Genomic DNA, 17,070 nt, shown 5'->3' on the forward strand with positions numbered 1-17,070 from the left:
ATGTCCAAACCTTAGCTGGTCTCTAAGCACCAAACCCCAAAACGGCTCAATGCTGTCGAGTTCCAGTCAGAAATTAGTCCCGGAATGCAGGGCTTTCTTGGCAGAAGCCAGTGACGCCCCCAACCCTCTGCCCCAGGCCCCAGGTTTCCTTTCCCCCAGGGGCAGCTCCCAGAATCAGCTCCCAAGGGCAGTTCTGGAAAGTGATTACTCAGCACCTGCTGGAGTAGGCAGAGTCCTGAGAGTAGGGGGTGCTGCCCCGAGACGTGTAGGGGGTTCCTTGGGAGGACTGAGGGGTGAACTGGCCGAAGGAAGATGGGGTGTCCTGTCGGCTGCTGGAGAAGCTTGTATCCTGGGAGCAGGGGGTGCCATTGCCAGGCGTGCCCACCACGGCAGTGCCTGCTGGGTAGGTGGACGTGTCCGAGGATGAGCGGCGGCGGGACTCAGTCTGCAGGCAGCGTGGAGCAGAAAGAAAGGATGAGAACAAATGTCCCCTGACAACCCGCTCCTCCCCAAACAGAACCCCACCTTCCCGTCTTTCAAAAGCAACTGGGCGAGTGATAGCACAGCGGGTAGGGTGTTTGCCTCGCAAGCGGCCGACCCGAGTTCCACCCACCCCCGGCATCCCATATGGTCCCCCCAAGCACCGCCAGAAGTAATTCCTGAGTGCAGAGTCAGGAGCAACCCCTGAGAATTGTTTTCTTGGCTTTTACTATACTCATCAGTAAAACTCGATGTCCCAAACACCTCCTGACGCCCAGGAACCTTGCCCACGCGCTGAAGAGAGCAGCAAGCACAGGCTTCTCACCGTCTCAGTGGTCCCGCCAGAGCCCTGGAACTTCTCACTCAAGGCCTTGCCTCCCGTGGGCACCGTCTGAGGGGTGTAGGAGCCGTTGACTATCAGCTCGTAGTACTTCATTCGCTGCTGTCCTGCAGGAAAGAAACAGGAACCCACAGTCAGGAGAATCCAACAGCTCCGTCCTGATTTCGTATTCCCAGTTCTTTCCCAGGCCTCAAACTTCCGACAATTTCTTGAAAGTTTCTTGAATTCGGGGATTTCAGTTCTAAAGCTGGGTGTCCTACCTCATCTCTACCTCAAACTTATCACAAATGACATAATGTATGACATTTGACGGTTTTTTTTCCCTTTGGGTGAATGGGGGCCCTTCCTCATGGTCGTCAGAGCTCAGGGACCACTCCTGGTGATACCTGGCTGAGCACTGCACGCCTGGCAGTTCTGAAGGCAATCAGAGCCACACCCAGTCACACTAAGTGGGGGCACATGGTGTACGGATCATGCCAGGCGTGGTTCCCCCTTCCCATCCGCAGCATTTTGGTTTATAAACACTTCACACTTTTTTCCTTTTTTTTCTTTTTGGGTCACACCCAAAAAATGCACAGGGGTTACTTCTGGTTCATGCACTCAGGAATTACTCCCGGTGGTGCTCGGGGACCCTATGGGATGCTGGGAATCAAACCTGAGTTAGCCACGTGCAACGCAAACACCCTACCCCCTGTGCTATCGCTCTGGCCCCAACACTTCACACTTATCTCTATGCCAGGTGATTACCAGATGCATCAGTAACCCTTGCTTTTTTTTTTTTTCTTTTTTCTTTTTGCTTTTTGGGTCACACCTGGTGATGCACAGGGGTTACTTCTGGCTAACGCACTCAGGAATTACTCCTGATGGTGCTCAGGGGACCATATCAGATGCCGGGAATCGAACCTAGGTCAGCCGTGTGCAAGGCAAACGCCCTACCCACTGTGTTATCGCTCCAGCCCCGCAAACCTTGCTTTTTAAGCTTAAAGAAAGTTGATCTGCACAACGTCAGTGGTGGTCAGTGGTAGAACTGGAATCAAACCCAGCTCATGTCATGCTAGATTCCAACAGGCTTTATAAACCGTAAACTAAAGGTTGCAAAATGGCAGTCTAAAGGGTCAACCCAGACCATAGTTGTGTTTCATTTGTCTCATATGCTGAATTTAAAAAGATGGAGGAAGGCCGGGGTGAAAGTACAGCAGGAGGGCTTTTGCCTTGCATGCGGCTGACCCAGGTTTGATCGTCAGCATCCCATATGGTCCCCCAAGCACGAGTAATTCCCTGAGTGCAGAACCAGGAGTGAACCCTGAGCACTGCCAGGTGTGACCCCCAGCCCCCCCCCCCCAAGATGGGAAGATATGCAGCAATTTAATAACCACGAGATTTCACACAAAAATGTATATTTATGGTTTAGAAAGAAAGATTATATATCAATATTAGCCTTGGCCTTCACTTGCAAGGTGGCTACAGCCTCCTGTCCTCTCAACTGGCACTGAGCTCTGCCACGCGCCACCCTAAGGCCTCCACTGCTCCTCTACACAGAAGCCCACCCGGCTTCACTCAGGAGCCTGGGAATTCATTCCCCAAATCAGACCCCAGCTGACCATGCAATAGACTAGCCCTTACTCATCCTGTAATGGGTAAGCCTCCAGTTTTCTTAGCAAATGCAGCTAGATAGTACCCAAAGCCTGCCGAAATGCGGAACAAACCATACATGCATACATCCTTCAGGAAATGCTGATTTCAGAAACACACACGGCTCCAAAATAGAAGAAAGCCTGAAGGCAATCGCTCGGCTGACTCCCAAGGCTCTCACATGTATGATCCCATGGATGCCCCGCCATGTCTGCGGTCAAAGGCATGCTCACCTTTGATGTCAAGCTGGGCGTGGATGATGTTGCCCATGACGGAGGTGAGGTGGAGGTTTTTAACTGTTTCCTTGGCTCCCCGAGTGCTGGTGAAGAGCACGCGGGCCAGGCCCAGGTGCTTGCGGGTACGGGGGTGAAGAAGGATCTCGACCTCTTCCACCTCACCATACTTTCGGCACATATCCTTTAGAAAGGTCTCTCGCACATTGTCATTCAGCCTTGCGAAAGTCACTTCCTTCAGTGGGATCTGTCCGATGTAGAACTCATCCAGCTGTGGAGAAAAAAAACTTTAATCTGGGCTCCCACTGCTGTTCACTCTTCCTCTGCCTTTGAAAAATGTTAGTGAGAGCCATGACATCTGGTGAGACTGGACTCAGAAACTAAGTGACATGGAAATAGGAAAAGTGGCCCCAACTAAACAGCTGGGATTTTTTTGGAACCACACCTGGCAATGCTCAGGGGTTATTCCTGGCCTTGCACTCAGGAATCACTTCTGGCAGTGCTCTGGGGACCATGCAGAGTGCCAGGATCGAACCCTGGTTGGCATGTGTAACACAAGCATCCTAAGTATCTCTTTAATCCCTCCCTTCCCTAAATTCTCCTCACCATAGAGTAACAGCAAAATTTAAAAAAAAAAGGTTAAAAATATATAAACTGTGGAATAAGCATGAAGTGGGTTTGGGATTTTTGGGGAGAGAGGTTTATCTGTTTGTATTCTGGACCACACTCAGCGATGCTCAGGGGTTACTCCTGTATCTATACTAACTCCTAGCAGTGCTCAGGGGACCATATGGAATGCTAGGAATCAAACCAGGGTCAGTCTTGTGCAGGGCAAGTGCCCTATCTGCTCATTTTCCAGAACTGAAAAAACTAGTTACACGTAAATAATGCACTGGCTCGGTTTTTACTGAATGACCATGGACTGAGATCCATGAATCCAGAGACGGGGAAGATTGCTCCTTAGAAAAGTAGGCAACAGGGTTGGAGAGATGGTACAGCAGGCAAGGCGCTTGCCTTGCACAAAGTTAACCCAGGTTAGATCCCCAATAGCCCATATAGTTCCAGGAGTCCACCAGAAGTGATCCCTGGCTCAGCAAGCCCTGAGCACTGCTGGGCGTGACCCCCAAACCAAACCTAAACCAAAAAGAAGAAAAGTAGATGAGACAGACACAACCACATGATGCAACAAGTGGGTTTTTTTTTGGGGGGGGGGGGCTTAGGGACGGTATGGGACACACTCCTGGCATGGCGTGGGGGTCATTTGAGGTGCAGGGGATCAAAGCTGGATCAGCCGTATGTACTATCTCAACCGAAGATGGTATGTGGGATCCAAGAGAAAGGAACCTTTGCTCATAATGGAGGCTGGGAAGAATTCAGAAAGATATTATTCTTAGGGCTTATCAGATAAACAGGAGTTTACAAAAAATGGTAGGGATTTGCTGGGCATGAAATTTGGCATTTTCCAGAAACTGTTACATAGGACAAAACACTGCTGTGCAATAAATATCAAGGAAGGAGATGAGGCTTGGCCAGATCACTAATCATAAGTGCCAATGCACAAATGCTAAGTAAAATAACAAAATGGAAAAATAAAACAAAGGAGATAGCATCAGTAGCATGGTATACAAAATGACGAAAGAGACAAAGAAACTAGATAAAACAAATATAAGAACATGAATTAGACAAATTTAGATACATTTAGGAAGTCAAAGAACTTCACAAAGATTCTGTGACAGATAAAGGAGAATCACAGGATAATTCCTAGGTTTCTAAGCTTGTTCAGCTGTGCTATCATTCATTAGGGAACAGAAAAACGAAGACAGCAAAATTAAGATATTAAGAGAATCTTTGAGATGCCTGTGGAGCCTCCAAAGACAGCCTATTTCTCCACCAGACATCTAAGTCAGAGTTCAGGAGACTGATCTTAGCTGGAACTTAACAACATTTGGTAATAGGTTTGAACGAGACAGGCTGAAATCACAGATGTGAAAGTGGTTGTCCAGAAGAGTGTACAAAGTGAAAAAATGGGACAAGGAAATCCTATGAATGATTTATTTAAACATGAAGAGGTGCTGGAGTGATAGCACAGCAGGTAGGGTATGTGCCTTGCACAAAACCAACCCAGGCTCAATCCCTGGCACTCAAGTCCAGCCAGAAGTGATCCCTGAGTACAGAGCCAAGAGTAAACCCTGAGCACCATTGGGTGTGGCTCAAAAACCAAATAAAAATTACAAAATACAACAAAAAGGAAGAAACATAAAGCATTAGTGAAGGAAACTGAGAACTTTAAAACTAAGCTTTAAAGATCTAAGAATTATCCTGCAGACTGGGAAATGGAAATGCTATGAAGAAACAAGACAGAGTATCAAAAAGCTGAAAAAGTGGGCAAGGAAGAGAGGACATCAGAATGGAGTCCCACAATCACGTCATGACGCTCTGAATACAGTGTGACAGCAGAGCAGATACACTAAACCTTTCTTCCAGCCCTCAAGTCAAGACCCATGCTTAGGATACCTCACCAGTATCTTTCTAGAGTATCTACCGCTTGCCTAGAACAAGTCAGCCTCACAACCTGAGGTTGTTAGATTCTGACAGCAATTCACTGAAAAAAAAAAAAAAAAACCCTCTTCATTACACGAAGTTAAGACTGGAGTACTAACCAGGATCCCCTCAGCCTCAGCCTCCAATGGGCACCCCACGAGGAGAGCAGCAGACACATACCTTGAACTTAGGAACTGGGAGGGAGAAGTCTCTGTTTTTCGATCGGACATGGCAACGAGGATCTTGAAGGTCTTCGACGGGTATATACTTGGAGTCCTAGGAATGAAAGTAGTAACAGAAAGATAGCTCACGGTGAAACCATGTTACTGAGTGAGACCCCCGGGGCAAAAGTGCCAGGCTCTGGCTGCCTGGCAGGTTATGAATGAAATTCTCAGTGCTGAAGAGGAAACCTGGTGAGTCAGGCCATAGAGTCCACTAAGATGGCAAGGACAGCTCCGGAGCACTCACGTTGACACTGAAGTGGATTCCATCATAGCGGTACACCTTTTGAGAGGGCCTGCGCAGGGCAGGGTCCAAGGCAGGATCCACGATGAGCTTGTAGTTCCGCCACTGGAAGCTCGGGGCCTTCTGCCCATCTCCCCCACCTTCTTGATCCATCTTTGCTCATTTACACTGCGAGGTAAGAGACACCACGGAAGGGGGCTCAGGACTCAGGCCTGACCCCCTGGCCACCTACAAGCGCAGGCTCCAGGGTCTCTCATCACCCCTCTCGACCCCCTTACCACGACCAGCGGCTCCTCCTGATGTCCTCCCCCCAAGTACCTCCCTCCACAACACCCCATTCTCCCTCCACCTCCCAACTCTCCCCAAAGGCCCCCCCAGGCCCATCTCGCGCCCCCTTACCTTCCCGCTCTCCCCAGCTCGCGCCCCACTTGGCCTCGGCGCAAGACCCCTCCCCCGCCCCCTGAGGCCCCGCCCCCTCCCGCCTCCTCACCGGCCAGCGGCCCGGGCCGAGCCCGGCTCCCGCTCCCACACACCCGCTCCCGTCCCCGTGCCCGGAGCCTCTGGCCAAGAGGTGGCACCTCTTCGGGGCGTTGGAAACACCGCGAGACCGAGCCCGAGACCCGGCTTCGGCCCCGAATGCGCGCGGGGGGGGTGGGGGGCTCGCGCGCCGCTGCCCTCTCCTCCCGCTCCGGCGCCTTCGGGGCCCCCATCTCCGCGCACGCGCGACGCGGCCCCACTCACCCGCTCGCGGCGAGCGGCTCCCCTCCCCCCCCGCGCGCGGCACCTCAGCGGCGCGAGGCGGCGGCGGCGGCGGCAGCAGCGCGAGACCCGGCCCCGCAGCGGTGGCGGCGGCGGCGCCCCCCCACCACCACCACCTCCCCGGCGCGCGCACCAAACACCACCGCCACCTGCGAGAGGCCCAGCGGGCTCCGCGTCCACATTCGCACTTTCGCCACGGGCGCCGCCGGGAGACGCACGGGGCCGAGGAGAAGCGCTCCGCCTCGGCCGGCGCCCGCTACGGTTCGAGAGTAGCTGCTCAGGGGGCCTGGCGCGGGGCCGCATCCCCCGGAGACTGGGCTTCCCCGCCGCTCTCCGGCTGCTCCGGCCCGGGGTCCTTGACGAATCGGCGGCGACGAAAGCGGCGGCTGGTCCCCGAGGAGGAGGGGGCGGGGCCGGGGGGGCGGCCGGCCAGGGCTGGGCAGAGCCGAGCGGCGCGTCCAACAGGCGCAGATTCGTCAGGCGGGCGGGCGGGGCGGAGCGGCGAGCAGGATGCGCGCTCCTCGCTCCTCTTCCCTGCGCCGGCCGCGCTCGGCCCGCGGGCGCCGGAGCTGCAGATTCGCCACGGGTGCGGGGCCGCGCAGGTCGCTGTCCCTTCCCCGGCCGCGGCGGAGTCCGGGAAATAAAGCCCAAGTGGGCCGAGCCGGCCACTTGTCCTGGAGCTTTCTTATCAGCGCCACTCGGGGCGCGGGCCCGTCCCCACCCGGCCCCACGCTCCCCTCGGAGCCGGAGGCGAATTTTCGGCCGAGGAGCGCGGAGCCCGAGCAACCCCGGGGAGGGGCCCCGCGCCGCGGCCCGGCCTGTGGGCGGGGCCCGGCGCGCGGGGCCGCTTCCTGGAGGACCCGCGGAAACCGGGCGGGCTGGGAGGGGCGCCCGGAGGTGGAAAAATACCGCGCACGGCGGCCATCCAATCGGTGTGTTGGGCGCCTCCTAGAACCGTTATCCCCTGGACCTCTAGCTGCCTCAGATGCCCATTTGATGGACGGGGAGACTGAGGCCTGCAGAGGAGGCTCGCGTTTTTCGGATGCTGTTGCAAAGTTATAAGCCTGGGAGGGCGTCGAGGCCCCTGGGACGGGTCTTGTAAAAAAAAAATTACCGACTAGGGGTGCTGAGGATGTAGCTCAGTGGAAGAACGCGAGCTTCGCGTGCCCGAGGCGGGGTACATCCCCAGAACACCTCTCCTAAAGTGACCTGCGTGGTAAAGGGTAGGCCGAGCGAGTCTCTCGGCAGCGTGGTCCTAGTGCCCGCTGCTTTCCGCGGGCCGGAGGCGAGGTGGTGGGGGGAAGACACCCTCTTGCTTACATGATTCTGGCCGCTAGAGGGCAGCAACGGCTTGAGGGTGCTAGTGACCCCAAGCTTTACCTTTTTCTCTGGCTTGAACACCCGACAGGTTGGTCGCCGAGTGCCAGCATGCCCAGGAGAACCTCTGGCCTGGGCCGAAGTTCCAGGCTCTCTACATCAGGCCTTTCATGGAGGACTGGGCAAGTCGTTGACCGCTCAAAACTTGAGCTGCTTTCTTTGAAAAGTTAATTCTCACAGGACTATTACAGAATCTGAACAATGAAGGAAAACCCTCCAGGGGCCTGGTCCCTGGAAATTTACAAACAGGAAAGGGGAGCCCGGCCTAGGTCTCATAATGAAATAATTGAGCAGCAGTAAAGTTTACGAGGCCTGGCCGAGAGATCGGGCAGCAGGAAAAGCGCTGGTCTTGCAAAAATTGACCTGGGTTCAATCCCTGGTATCCCATATCCTCCCCGGAGCACCACCCAAAGTGATTCCTGTTTACATGTTGGTAATCCCTTATACAAGGGTTTACTGGCTCCAGGGGGAAATACAACAATCTTCACACACTTTTCTCTAAGCAAACTTTTTGGGATCATTCTTAGCGGATTATCCACAAGCGATAGGGAACATATTATTTGGGTCCTACTTTGGGGGTAGGGTTTGGGGGTCAGGGTGGAAACATTCAAAATGTGGTGGGTAGGTGTAATGGTGGTGGGATTGGTGTTGGAATAATAAATGTAACATGATTGTGAACAGCTTTTAAAAATAAAATGATCCCTGAGCAGAGCCAGGAGTAAGCCCTGAGCACCACTGGGTGTGGCCCAAAGGCCAAAAATATTATGAGAATTATCTATTATTATCTATGGAAGCATGGTGCTTACATTGGATTTCTTTCTCTTGTCCCAGGTGCAAGGTCCTCCTCACACCGGACAAATGTGATGGTACAGGTAACCCAAGATGTGTGATTTGAAGCAAGATCCAAACTTTCTGGAATCCTACTTTATCTTAAATAGAAACTGCCAAGACGTTTGGTGGTGGTTGTGAGGATTAAATTATAATCAGTGTAATTGATTGGTCTCAAATAAAGTGGTATAGCTCAACAGGCTGAGTGCAGGCTGGAGAGACCTTGGTTTGATCCCTAGCACTGCCTATGGTTGCCCAGTACTACCAGGAGCAACTCCTGAGCATAGAGTGGGAGTAGCCCCTCAGCACTGTCCATGTGGCCCCCAAACAAAACAAAAAGGAAAAGAAACATCCTCAGTGGAAGAGAGATCTCTGGCATGACAGCAAGAGTACCAAGGCCTTGGAATATCCACTTTCAGAATCTGCCTATCTGCACTGGGGGTCAGACGTGGGCCCCACTCATCCCCATCCCCAGACGACATGCTTCCTCTAGCCTCTTGGGATCAAGTCACCTCATCTCAAGGAAACCTCTTCATCCCATTCACAGCCACAGGGACATCTGTGAAATACATTTTATTATACAAAATGATGCATCAAAAATGCAGTGTTAGAATATCAGTGTTCCAAGGGCTAGGGACTGAGCCTTCTGGGCCATAGAGATACTAGAAGGGTGGGGTGCTTACCCCTTACTGTACGCAGTATCCCTGGCATATGGTCCCCTAGCCCCACCAGGAGTGATCCTTAAGCTCAGAGTTCAGGAGTACGCCCTGGATTGGGCAGAGCCAGGTGTGGCCCAAAATAATCAAAAGAACTTTTTCCAAACCATGCTAGATCGGCTGGGCACACAGGGCCCTCTCCGGCACTGGCCCGGGAGTGAGAAACAGACGCATAAATGTAGGGCGTTGTGGGGGGGGGGCAAGCATTTGAACTTCCTGAAATAGGGAGACTTCTAGGAAAGATTGACCCTATGTCTGGGGTACACCCAGATTTGGCACATCCAAATCCCTCTTACTGTAACTAAAGCAAGAGGGTGGAACCCATTAAAATCTGAGAGTTAAGAAAAGTTTCTCCCAATCAAATAGATTCTGCAAAAATAAAGCAAAATTTGGGACATCCGGCTAGGCATATAAACTTTGACTTCCACATCCTGTGCAGGAGTGTGTGGCCAATCTGACAGGGTCTCCTAGCGTCACCTCTACACGCTTCGGGAGCTTCAGATCTTTGCTTCTCCCAGCCCAGGCACAGAGTAGAACTTACAAAACCCAAGGAGAGGGGCCGGAGTGATAGCACAACAGGTAGGACATTTGCCTCGCACGTGGACGACCCGGGTTCAATTCCCAGCATACCATATGGTCCCCCAAGCACCGCCAGGAGTAATTTCTGAGTGCATGAGTCAGGAGTAACCCCTGTGCAATGCCGGGTGTCACCCAAAGAGAAAAAAAAAGAATAAAAATCCAAGGAGAGAAATCTCTGGGAGTGTGGGCGCTGCCCCAGGCCAGCCCCAAAGGGCCTGGGACTGGAATCTGAGCCTGAGAACAGCAGCTCTTCGGGTGGCTCCAGGCAGGGGAGCTTCCGGCCAGCCCCAGAGGGGTCAGTGTTCGCAGCAGCATCGAACACCGACCTCACACAGCTTGCAGTTCCCCCTGCAGGCGACTCAACTCCTCCAACTCCTGCTTGTGGCGGTCTGTTTTATGGGCCACCAAGGAGCGATAGAAATGCAGGGCAAAGGCCACAAACACCAGCCCCACCGGTACCATGATGGCTGTGGAGGCCATGGCTGCCTGCCAGCCCGGCCCATGGCCCCCACCATCTCCACAGACTTGGGGAGGTGGGCAGCCCCCAGGCAACTCAGAGGGGGCCACAGAAGCAGCAGATGGCTTAGAAGCTGGGCTGAGGGAGGGAGCCAACGGTGGCAGAGTCCCAGGCACCTGGGAGGCAGGTACCCCGGGGGCTGGTGGTGTGCCTAAGGGGGACCCAACGGGCACAAACTTGACCCAGCCAACCAGCACAACTTCGGCAAGGAAGAGGAAGGTGCCCAAGGCAGTGGAGAAGCCCCAGGCCAGCTCCACGTAGCGGTGGAGTCTCTGGTGTGGAGACTGGTGGACAGAGTTGAGGTTGTGGATGTTGCTAACGGCTTCGATGTGGGGCAGCAGACACGTGGAGACCATGAGTGCAAAGAGGTGCACAGCCACGAGCACGGTGGTGCAGGCACTGAAGGCCACCAGCAGGCCTGGCGGGTATTCATAGTTGTTCTCCAGCTGGACCTCCACCATGGCCACCTGTGGGGACAAGAGTTCATGGACTGAGTCCCTGTAGCACTGTCTTCCTGTTGTTCAGCTTCAAACAACATCGATTTGCTCGCGCAGGCACCAGTAATGTCTCCATTGTGAGACTTGTTGTTACTGTCTTTGGCATACTGAACACGCCACGGGGAGCTTGCCAGGCTCTGCCGTGCAGGCGGGATACTCTCAATAGCTTGCTGGGCTCCCCGAGAGGGACGGAGGAATCGAACCCAGGTCGGCCACATGCAAGGCAAACGCCCTACCTGTGGTGCTATCACTCCAGCCTAAATTGAGTCCCTACAGCTTCAAAAGGGAAGAGGTGGCAAAAAGTTATCCATTATCTTTTGCCCGTTGGCATTCTTCAGGGTAGCCCCTGGGCCCAGAACAGTACCTGGCATAAGGCGGCATGCCATCTTTTTTTATTCTTTTTTGGGTCACACCCGGTGATGCACAGGGGTCACTCCTGGCTCTGCACTCAGTCACTACCCTGGTGGTACTCAGGGGACCATATGGGATGCTGGGAATCGAACCCGGGTCGGCCACGTGCAAGGCAAACGCCCTACCCACTGTACTATCACTATAGTCCTACGAAGTCTTTGTTTGGGGGGGGGAATGTTCAGTGAGGGCCAGGAGGTCTGGTTTGGGCTCTAGGTTTCCCACCTCCCTAAGATGGCATGGTTCTGACAATGACACTTGTCAGTGGGCTTAGAGAGCGCATAATCCAAGCGGGGACATAGCTCAAAGGGCGAAGTGCATGCTTTGCATGAAGCTCCAAATACGATCCCTGGCATTACATGACACTTGATCCTATGCCACCCCCACCAAGCATTACCGGGTATAGCCCTTGTGGTACTAAGTACCACCGGGGAGCCTCCTTTACTTTTTGCTTTTGGGTCACACCTGGCGATGTTCAGTAGTTACTCTGAACTCTGCAATCAGGAATTACTCCTGGCAGTGTTCAGGGGACCATAGGGGATGCCAGGGATCAAACCTGGATCAGCCACATGCAAGGCAAATGCCCTACCCGCTGTACTATCCCTCCAGCCTCTCCTTTATTTTTTGGTTTTGGGGCTATATCCCATGGTGCTCAGAGCTTTACTCCTGGCTCTGCACTCAGGGATCACTCCTGGTGGTTTGGAGGGACCATATGGGGTGCCAGGGATCAAACCCAGGTCAGCCGTGTGCAAGGCTAGCTCCCTGCCCACTGTACTATCTCTCCAGCCCTCTTTAAAAAAAAAAAAACACACACACACACTTTCTGAAGTGAAGGATCCTTTTTAGTTCTACAAGCTGTAAAGTCCTTTTTGTTTTCGTTTTTTAAGGTTTTGGGGCCACAATGGAGGTCACACCCCCCAGTGCTCAGGGCTTACTCCTGCTCTGCGCTCAGGGATCAATCCTAGTGGGCTCGGAGGGCCATATGAGGTGCCAGGGATTAAACCCGGGTAGCTGCATAAAGGCAAGTGGACAATCTCTCCAGCCCCAACGTATGCAATTTTCACTTAGTGCTATGCCTCAATGTCCTCATTTGAAGAACAGGAACTTAGGTTCCAGAATAATAGCACAGCGGGTAGGGCACTTGCCTTGAATGCAGCCAACCCCAGATCCCATCCCTGGCATCCTGTATGGCCCCCAAGCATCACCAATTCCCTGAGCATCACTGGGTGTGGCCCAAAACTAAAAAAAAAGTTGGGGGTGGGGGCTGTTTTAAAACAGCACCTCCCTGGGGCCGGAGTGATAGCACAGCGGGTAGGGCATTTGCCTTGCACGCGGCCGACCCGGGTTTGATCCCCGGCATCCCATATGGTCCCCCAAGCACCACCAGGAGTAATTCCTGAGTGCAGAGCCAGGAATGACCCAAAGAAGGCAAAATAATAATAATAATAATAATAATAAACAGCACCTCCCTGCCCTGTAGATTGTGGTGAAAATGTAAGGAGACAACATAAGCTACATAATAAGCAGTAGGTGTTTGCTCTTATTAAAGTTAACACTAAAAGCAAAGGATAGACTTTGCAAATTGCACAAAGCTGAACCTAAGCCAGCTAGCAGACAGATTCTGCTTGGCTCATACAATGTCATTTATTTACATTGATTTATTTTGGCTTGGGGGCCATGCCCAGAGATGCTGGGGCTACTCCTATCATGGTGCTTGGGGGTCTCTCCTGGAGATGCTCTGGGGACCACACCATGTCAGGTTTTGCTGGTCCCAAGTTAACTTTTCAAACTCATGAGACTGTATATCAATAAGGCCGGAGTGATAGTACAGCGGATAGGGCGCTTGCCTTGCATGTGGTCAACCCAGATGTGATCCCCAGGAATCCAATACAGTCCCCCAAGCATTGTCAGGACTAATTCCTGAACACCGAGCCAGGAGGAACCCCTGAGTGTCACCAGGTGTGGCCCAAAAACTAAAAAAGATTGATTGTATGCAAATACCCCACTTCCAGATCCTCTTGAAAATATGGAAGGCTTACCTATATCATTCCAACATAGTAACTATCCGCTAGTGTCTAGTTATTCCGCTCTTTTGGACCATTCTTAGTATCTCTTGATAGCAAGTCCCTACCCCACTCCCATGCAACACTGAATTCACATCTCCTGCCTAGCCATTGCAAACAGCTCAGTTATTATATAATTTGATGCATATAAACTTGGACTCTAGAACAAAGTCTAAGTCAAAATTCTGCCACTTCCTTGCTGTGGGTTCATAGCATGTTTCTTAGCATCAGTTTTCTCATCTGCAAAAGAGCCATAGCTGCAGTGTAATAGCAAGATGAGGCACCTAAAAGCCCCAAGCATAGGGCCGATGACACAGTACAGCGGGGACAGCTCCTGCATTGCACATGGTTGACATGGGTTTGGTTCCATCACCAGCACCCCATATGGTCTCCCAAGACCGGAGGCATGAGTTCTGAGCATCACCAGGTATGCCCCTCCCTGCCCCCCAATACTGTTCTTAGAGACTATTATTATATTATTACTTTCCTTTTTGGGTCACACCCAGCGATGCTCAGGGATTACTCCTGGCTCTGTACTCAGGAATTACCCCTGGCGGTGCTCGGGGGACCATATGGGATGCTAGGAATCGAACCCAAGGCAAACGCCCTACCCGCTTTGCTATCGCTCCAGCCCCGAGACTATTATTATCAAAGACAATACTATTATTAGAGACTAATCAATACTATTTGCATGCTATTTTAATCCAGGCTACCTGGATCCTAGAATTTGGCTCTTTCACCGTGGCCAGGCATGGCCTATTCTGCAGGACCTAATGGACGGCGATGGGGCCGAGGGGGGAGGAGGGCGCTGCACCTGCTGGGTGGTGCTAGGAGCCAAGCCAAGCATTTTGGTAAACTGGGCCAGGTGTCAGCGGGCGTCTTCCAGACAGGCCTAGTCTTCACCCCCTCTTCTCCCAGAGCCTGACCCTGCCTCGCTAACCCAGTAGGACTGGGGCCAGAATCCACTCCTCTGGCCCCTGGATCCTGCTGAGAAGGTCCTAGCCCTTAAGCTGTCACCCTAGCAACCAGCAAGACTAGCAGCAAGTCGGATTGTCCCCCCGGGAACCAACTGGACCATGGGGCAGAGAAGAGCAGGGAACTGCCTTCAGCCAGCTCCCATGCCGTTCGCTTTTCTCAGCAGTCTGTCCTGGAGAAAGGGAATCACCTGTCTCCAATGACACCATGTCAAGAAAACCCAGGCCAACACTGGCCCTACACGTTCCTTCTTGCCTGCATACAGATGCTGTGGGGCTGAGTTAACTCACATCACCCAACTCTACGGCCCCTCCTCTACCCTCATCTGGAAATCTCCCTAGCGCAGTTCCTGAGCGCTGCCTCCAACCAGCTTCCTTCCTCTGCCATGATGGTGGAGAAACCCGGGCTGCACGTCCATCCTGTACCCTGCATCTGGGAAGCAGCCACTGCCCCACCAGTCTCCATGCCTGTGCAACCAACAGGTCCGTCCGAGCCTGAGCCCTCGGATACGAGTTTTGTTCTGACTTGTTCTGACCTAGGTTTTTATTTAGCCAAAGATCTCCTTTCTTCCTACTTTTTTTTTTCCTTTTGGTTTTCTGGGCCATACCCAGCCATGCACAGGGCTGATTCCTGACCCTACACTCAGGAATCATGCCTGGTGGGCTCGGGGACACTATGAGATGCTGGGGATCAACCCCGAGTGGCCCAAGTGCAGGGCAAGTGTCCTATTCGTTGTCCTATTGCTCCGGCCTCTCTAAGGTGCCCTTTCAGAAAAAAATCACTCAGGCCCTTCTGGAAATCTACCTTCTTCAAACAAACACACAGAAAGCACCCCCTCCACTGCACCCCCACATCTTTCCAGTGCCCCCAGGTGGGATCACCACCACTCTGGGAAATACTGCTCTCGGGTTCGAGGACAAAAATCACAGCTTGCCCAGGGTCGGTGTTTGGCAGGCAATCTACTGGGTGTGTAAGGGTGGGAGCTCAGGTTCTCCCTGGCCTGCCTGGAAGTGGGGGCCTGTCCAGGGTAACCGCGCTGGCCACAGCAGGGAGAAACTAGAAACTGTGTCTGCAAGCCCTCATCTGGGGGGGCCTGTCCTACTTCCCGCTGAGGCTCCGCGGGGGCCTCCGCAGCTGAGGTCTGCCAGCCAGGTGACCACACACCTCCCCGGGCTCCTTCCAAAGCTTCCCGGGGTGCGGACGTGCAGGAGCGGCCCTCCCTGGGACCTGCGCGCTTTGCTTGGGGGACCCCTTGACCTGCTTACCCTCCTGACTGCCCCCCCAAACTGTCTTTGAGCCTCTCGTGGGTTCACTTCTGGGGGTCTACGCTTTCAGACTGTCCCCATCCTTGCAGATGCCACCCTTCTGGTCACTTACCTGCTCCCGCACGTGTTGGGATGCGGCTTCCCCCCAGGACCCAGGTCTGCGCACACACAGACCACAAAGGAGGAACCCCAGTGGGGAAGCTGCTTTGCACCCTCCAGTGGCGCCGAGAACCCCGTCCTCCCCTGCCCGCCCTGGGTCCCGACTCAGTTTCCCCACGGGCCTCCCCCACGGGGGCCCTCGCCTCCCTCACCATGGCGAAGCCCGACAGCAAGGCGGATGTGCGGCTGGAGGCCTTGAGCTTGGCCCGGCTGAGGTAGAGGCGGCGCCAGCTGAGCGCCCGCAGCGAGTGCTGACTGGCCCCCATGAGGTCCAGGTAGCCGCGGTGCACGAAGTCCCGGTAGGTGGCCGAGCCCGCGGGGCTCTCGGCCTCGGGGTTCAGGGGCGCCTGCTCGCCCGCGTCCCCCTCGCCGCTCTTCATCCTGGGGGCGGCACCGGGCGGGCTGGGCGCTCACGGAGGAGCCGCGCGGGCTCGGGGGCCCCAGCAGGGCCCGGGCCGGGCAGGGGCGGGTCCCATCGCCCCGCGGGCCGAGGGAGGATGCGGACGCGGGCGCCCGGGAGGCGGCGGCCCGGCGGGCAGGAAGCGCCGGCGTCGGCGGGAGCCCTCGGGCTGCAGCGGGACAGCAGCGGCCGAAACAGGAACTGGGGCGGAGGCGGAGCCCGGGCGGCCACATGATGGGGTGGAGTCGGGGGAACCGGGAGCCGGCGGCGAGAGTCCCGGGGGACCCCAGTCTCGGAGATGAGTGTCCGGGTGTCCAGCCGGCTTGGACACTCCCGGAGGCCCAGACTCCCCGAAACTTGAGTTCAAGTCCGGGAAGGCGAGCCCCACGGTCGGCAGGGGCGCAGCCGGGGCCCGATGCTCAGATGCGGGACCACCCAGGGTGACCCAGGCAGACAGCCCCCTCCTTCGAGAGTCCCACGGGCGTGGGGACATTCCGTTGACTCCCATCCACCCCAGGCCCCCACGCCGAAGACAGACACACGAACTCGGCGGCCCCAGCTGGAAGATTTTGAGTTTTATAGCAAACCGTATTGTACAGACCCGGGGCCCAGGGGCCCAGCCCGGCTGGGTCCCCCTCTGGTCCCTCGCCGGGCTGCCTCCTCCCCCTCCCCCAAGCGGCCCCATCCTCAAACCTTTCGCGACCCCCAGGATCCCCTCCCTCTGGCCTTTGGTCCGCCCAGTCCCTCCCCCCACCCGCGCACCTCCCGGTTACCTGAGGTATGTGGATAGATCCCCCCGCCCCTACATGGTACAACCCGGCCCCCCCTCGGAGGCC

General features: G+C 54.7%; 2 protein-coding genes across 2 annotated transcripts in view; both read right to left on the reverse strand.

The window, feature by feature from the left end:
* Nucleotides 1-7,647, reverse strand: part of SETD1A (SET domain containing 1A, histone lysine methyltransferase) — a 28,786-nt gene extending 21,139 nt beyond the window's left edge. The window contains 6 exon segments of the mRNA XM_056137685.1: nucleotides 216-445; nucleotides 806-927; nucleotides 2,686-2,956; nucleotides 5,407-5,502; nucleotides 5,695-5,859; nucleotides 6,600-7,647. Of these exon segments, the coding sequence (XP_055993660.1) occupies nucleotides 216-445; nucleotides 806-927; nucleotides 2,686-2,956; nucleotides 5,407-5,502; nucleotides 5,695-5,844 (869 nt within the window). The 5' untranslated portion in view covers nucleotides 5,845-5,859; nucleotides 6,600-7,647.
* A 2,476-nt stretch (nucleotides 7,648-10,123) lies between these two features.
* ORAI3 (ORAI calcium release-activated calcium modulator 3) lies at nucleotides 10,124-16,518 on the reverse strand. The gene is made up of 2 exons (XM_056137688.1): nucleotides 15,987-16,518; nucleotides 10,124-10,934 (listed from the first exon to the last, which is right to left on the reverse strand). The coding sequence occupies exons 1-2, from the start codon at nucleotides 16,212-16,214 to the stop codon at nucleotides 10,278-10,280; spliced, it is 885 nt and encodes a 294-aa protein (XP_055993663.1). The 5' UTR covers nucleotides 16,215-16,518; the 3' UTR covers nucleotides 10,124-10,277.
* Nucleotides 16,519-17,070: the final 552 nt, after the last annotated feature.

The sequence above is a fragment of the Sorex fumeus genome, unplaced genomic scaffold, assembly GCF_029834395.1.
Source record: "Sorex fumeus unplaced genomic scaffold, SorFum_2.1 ptg000126l, whole genome shotgun sequence".
NCBI lineage: Eukaryota > Metazoa > Chordata > Mammalia > Eulipotyphla > Soricidae > Sorex > Sorex fumeus.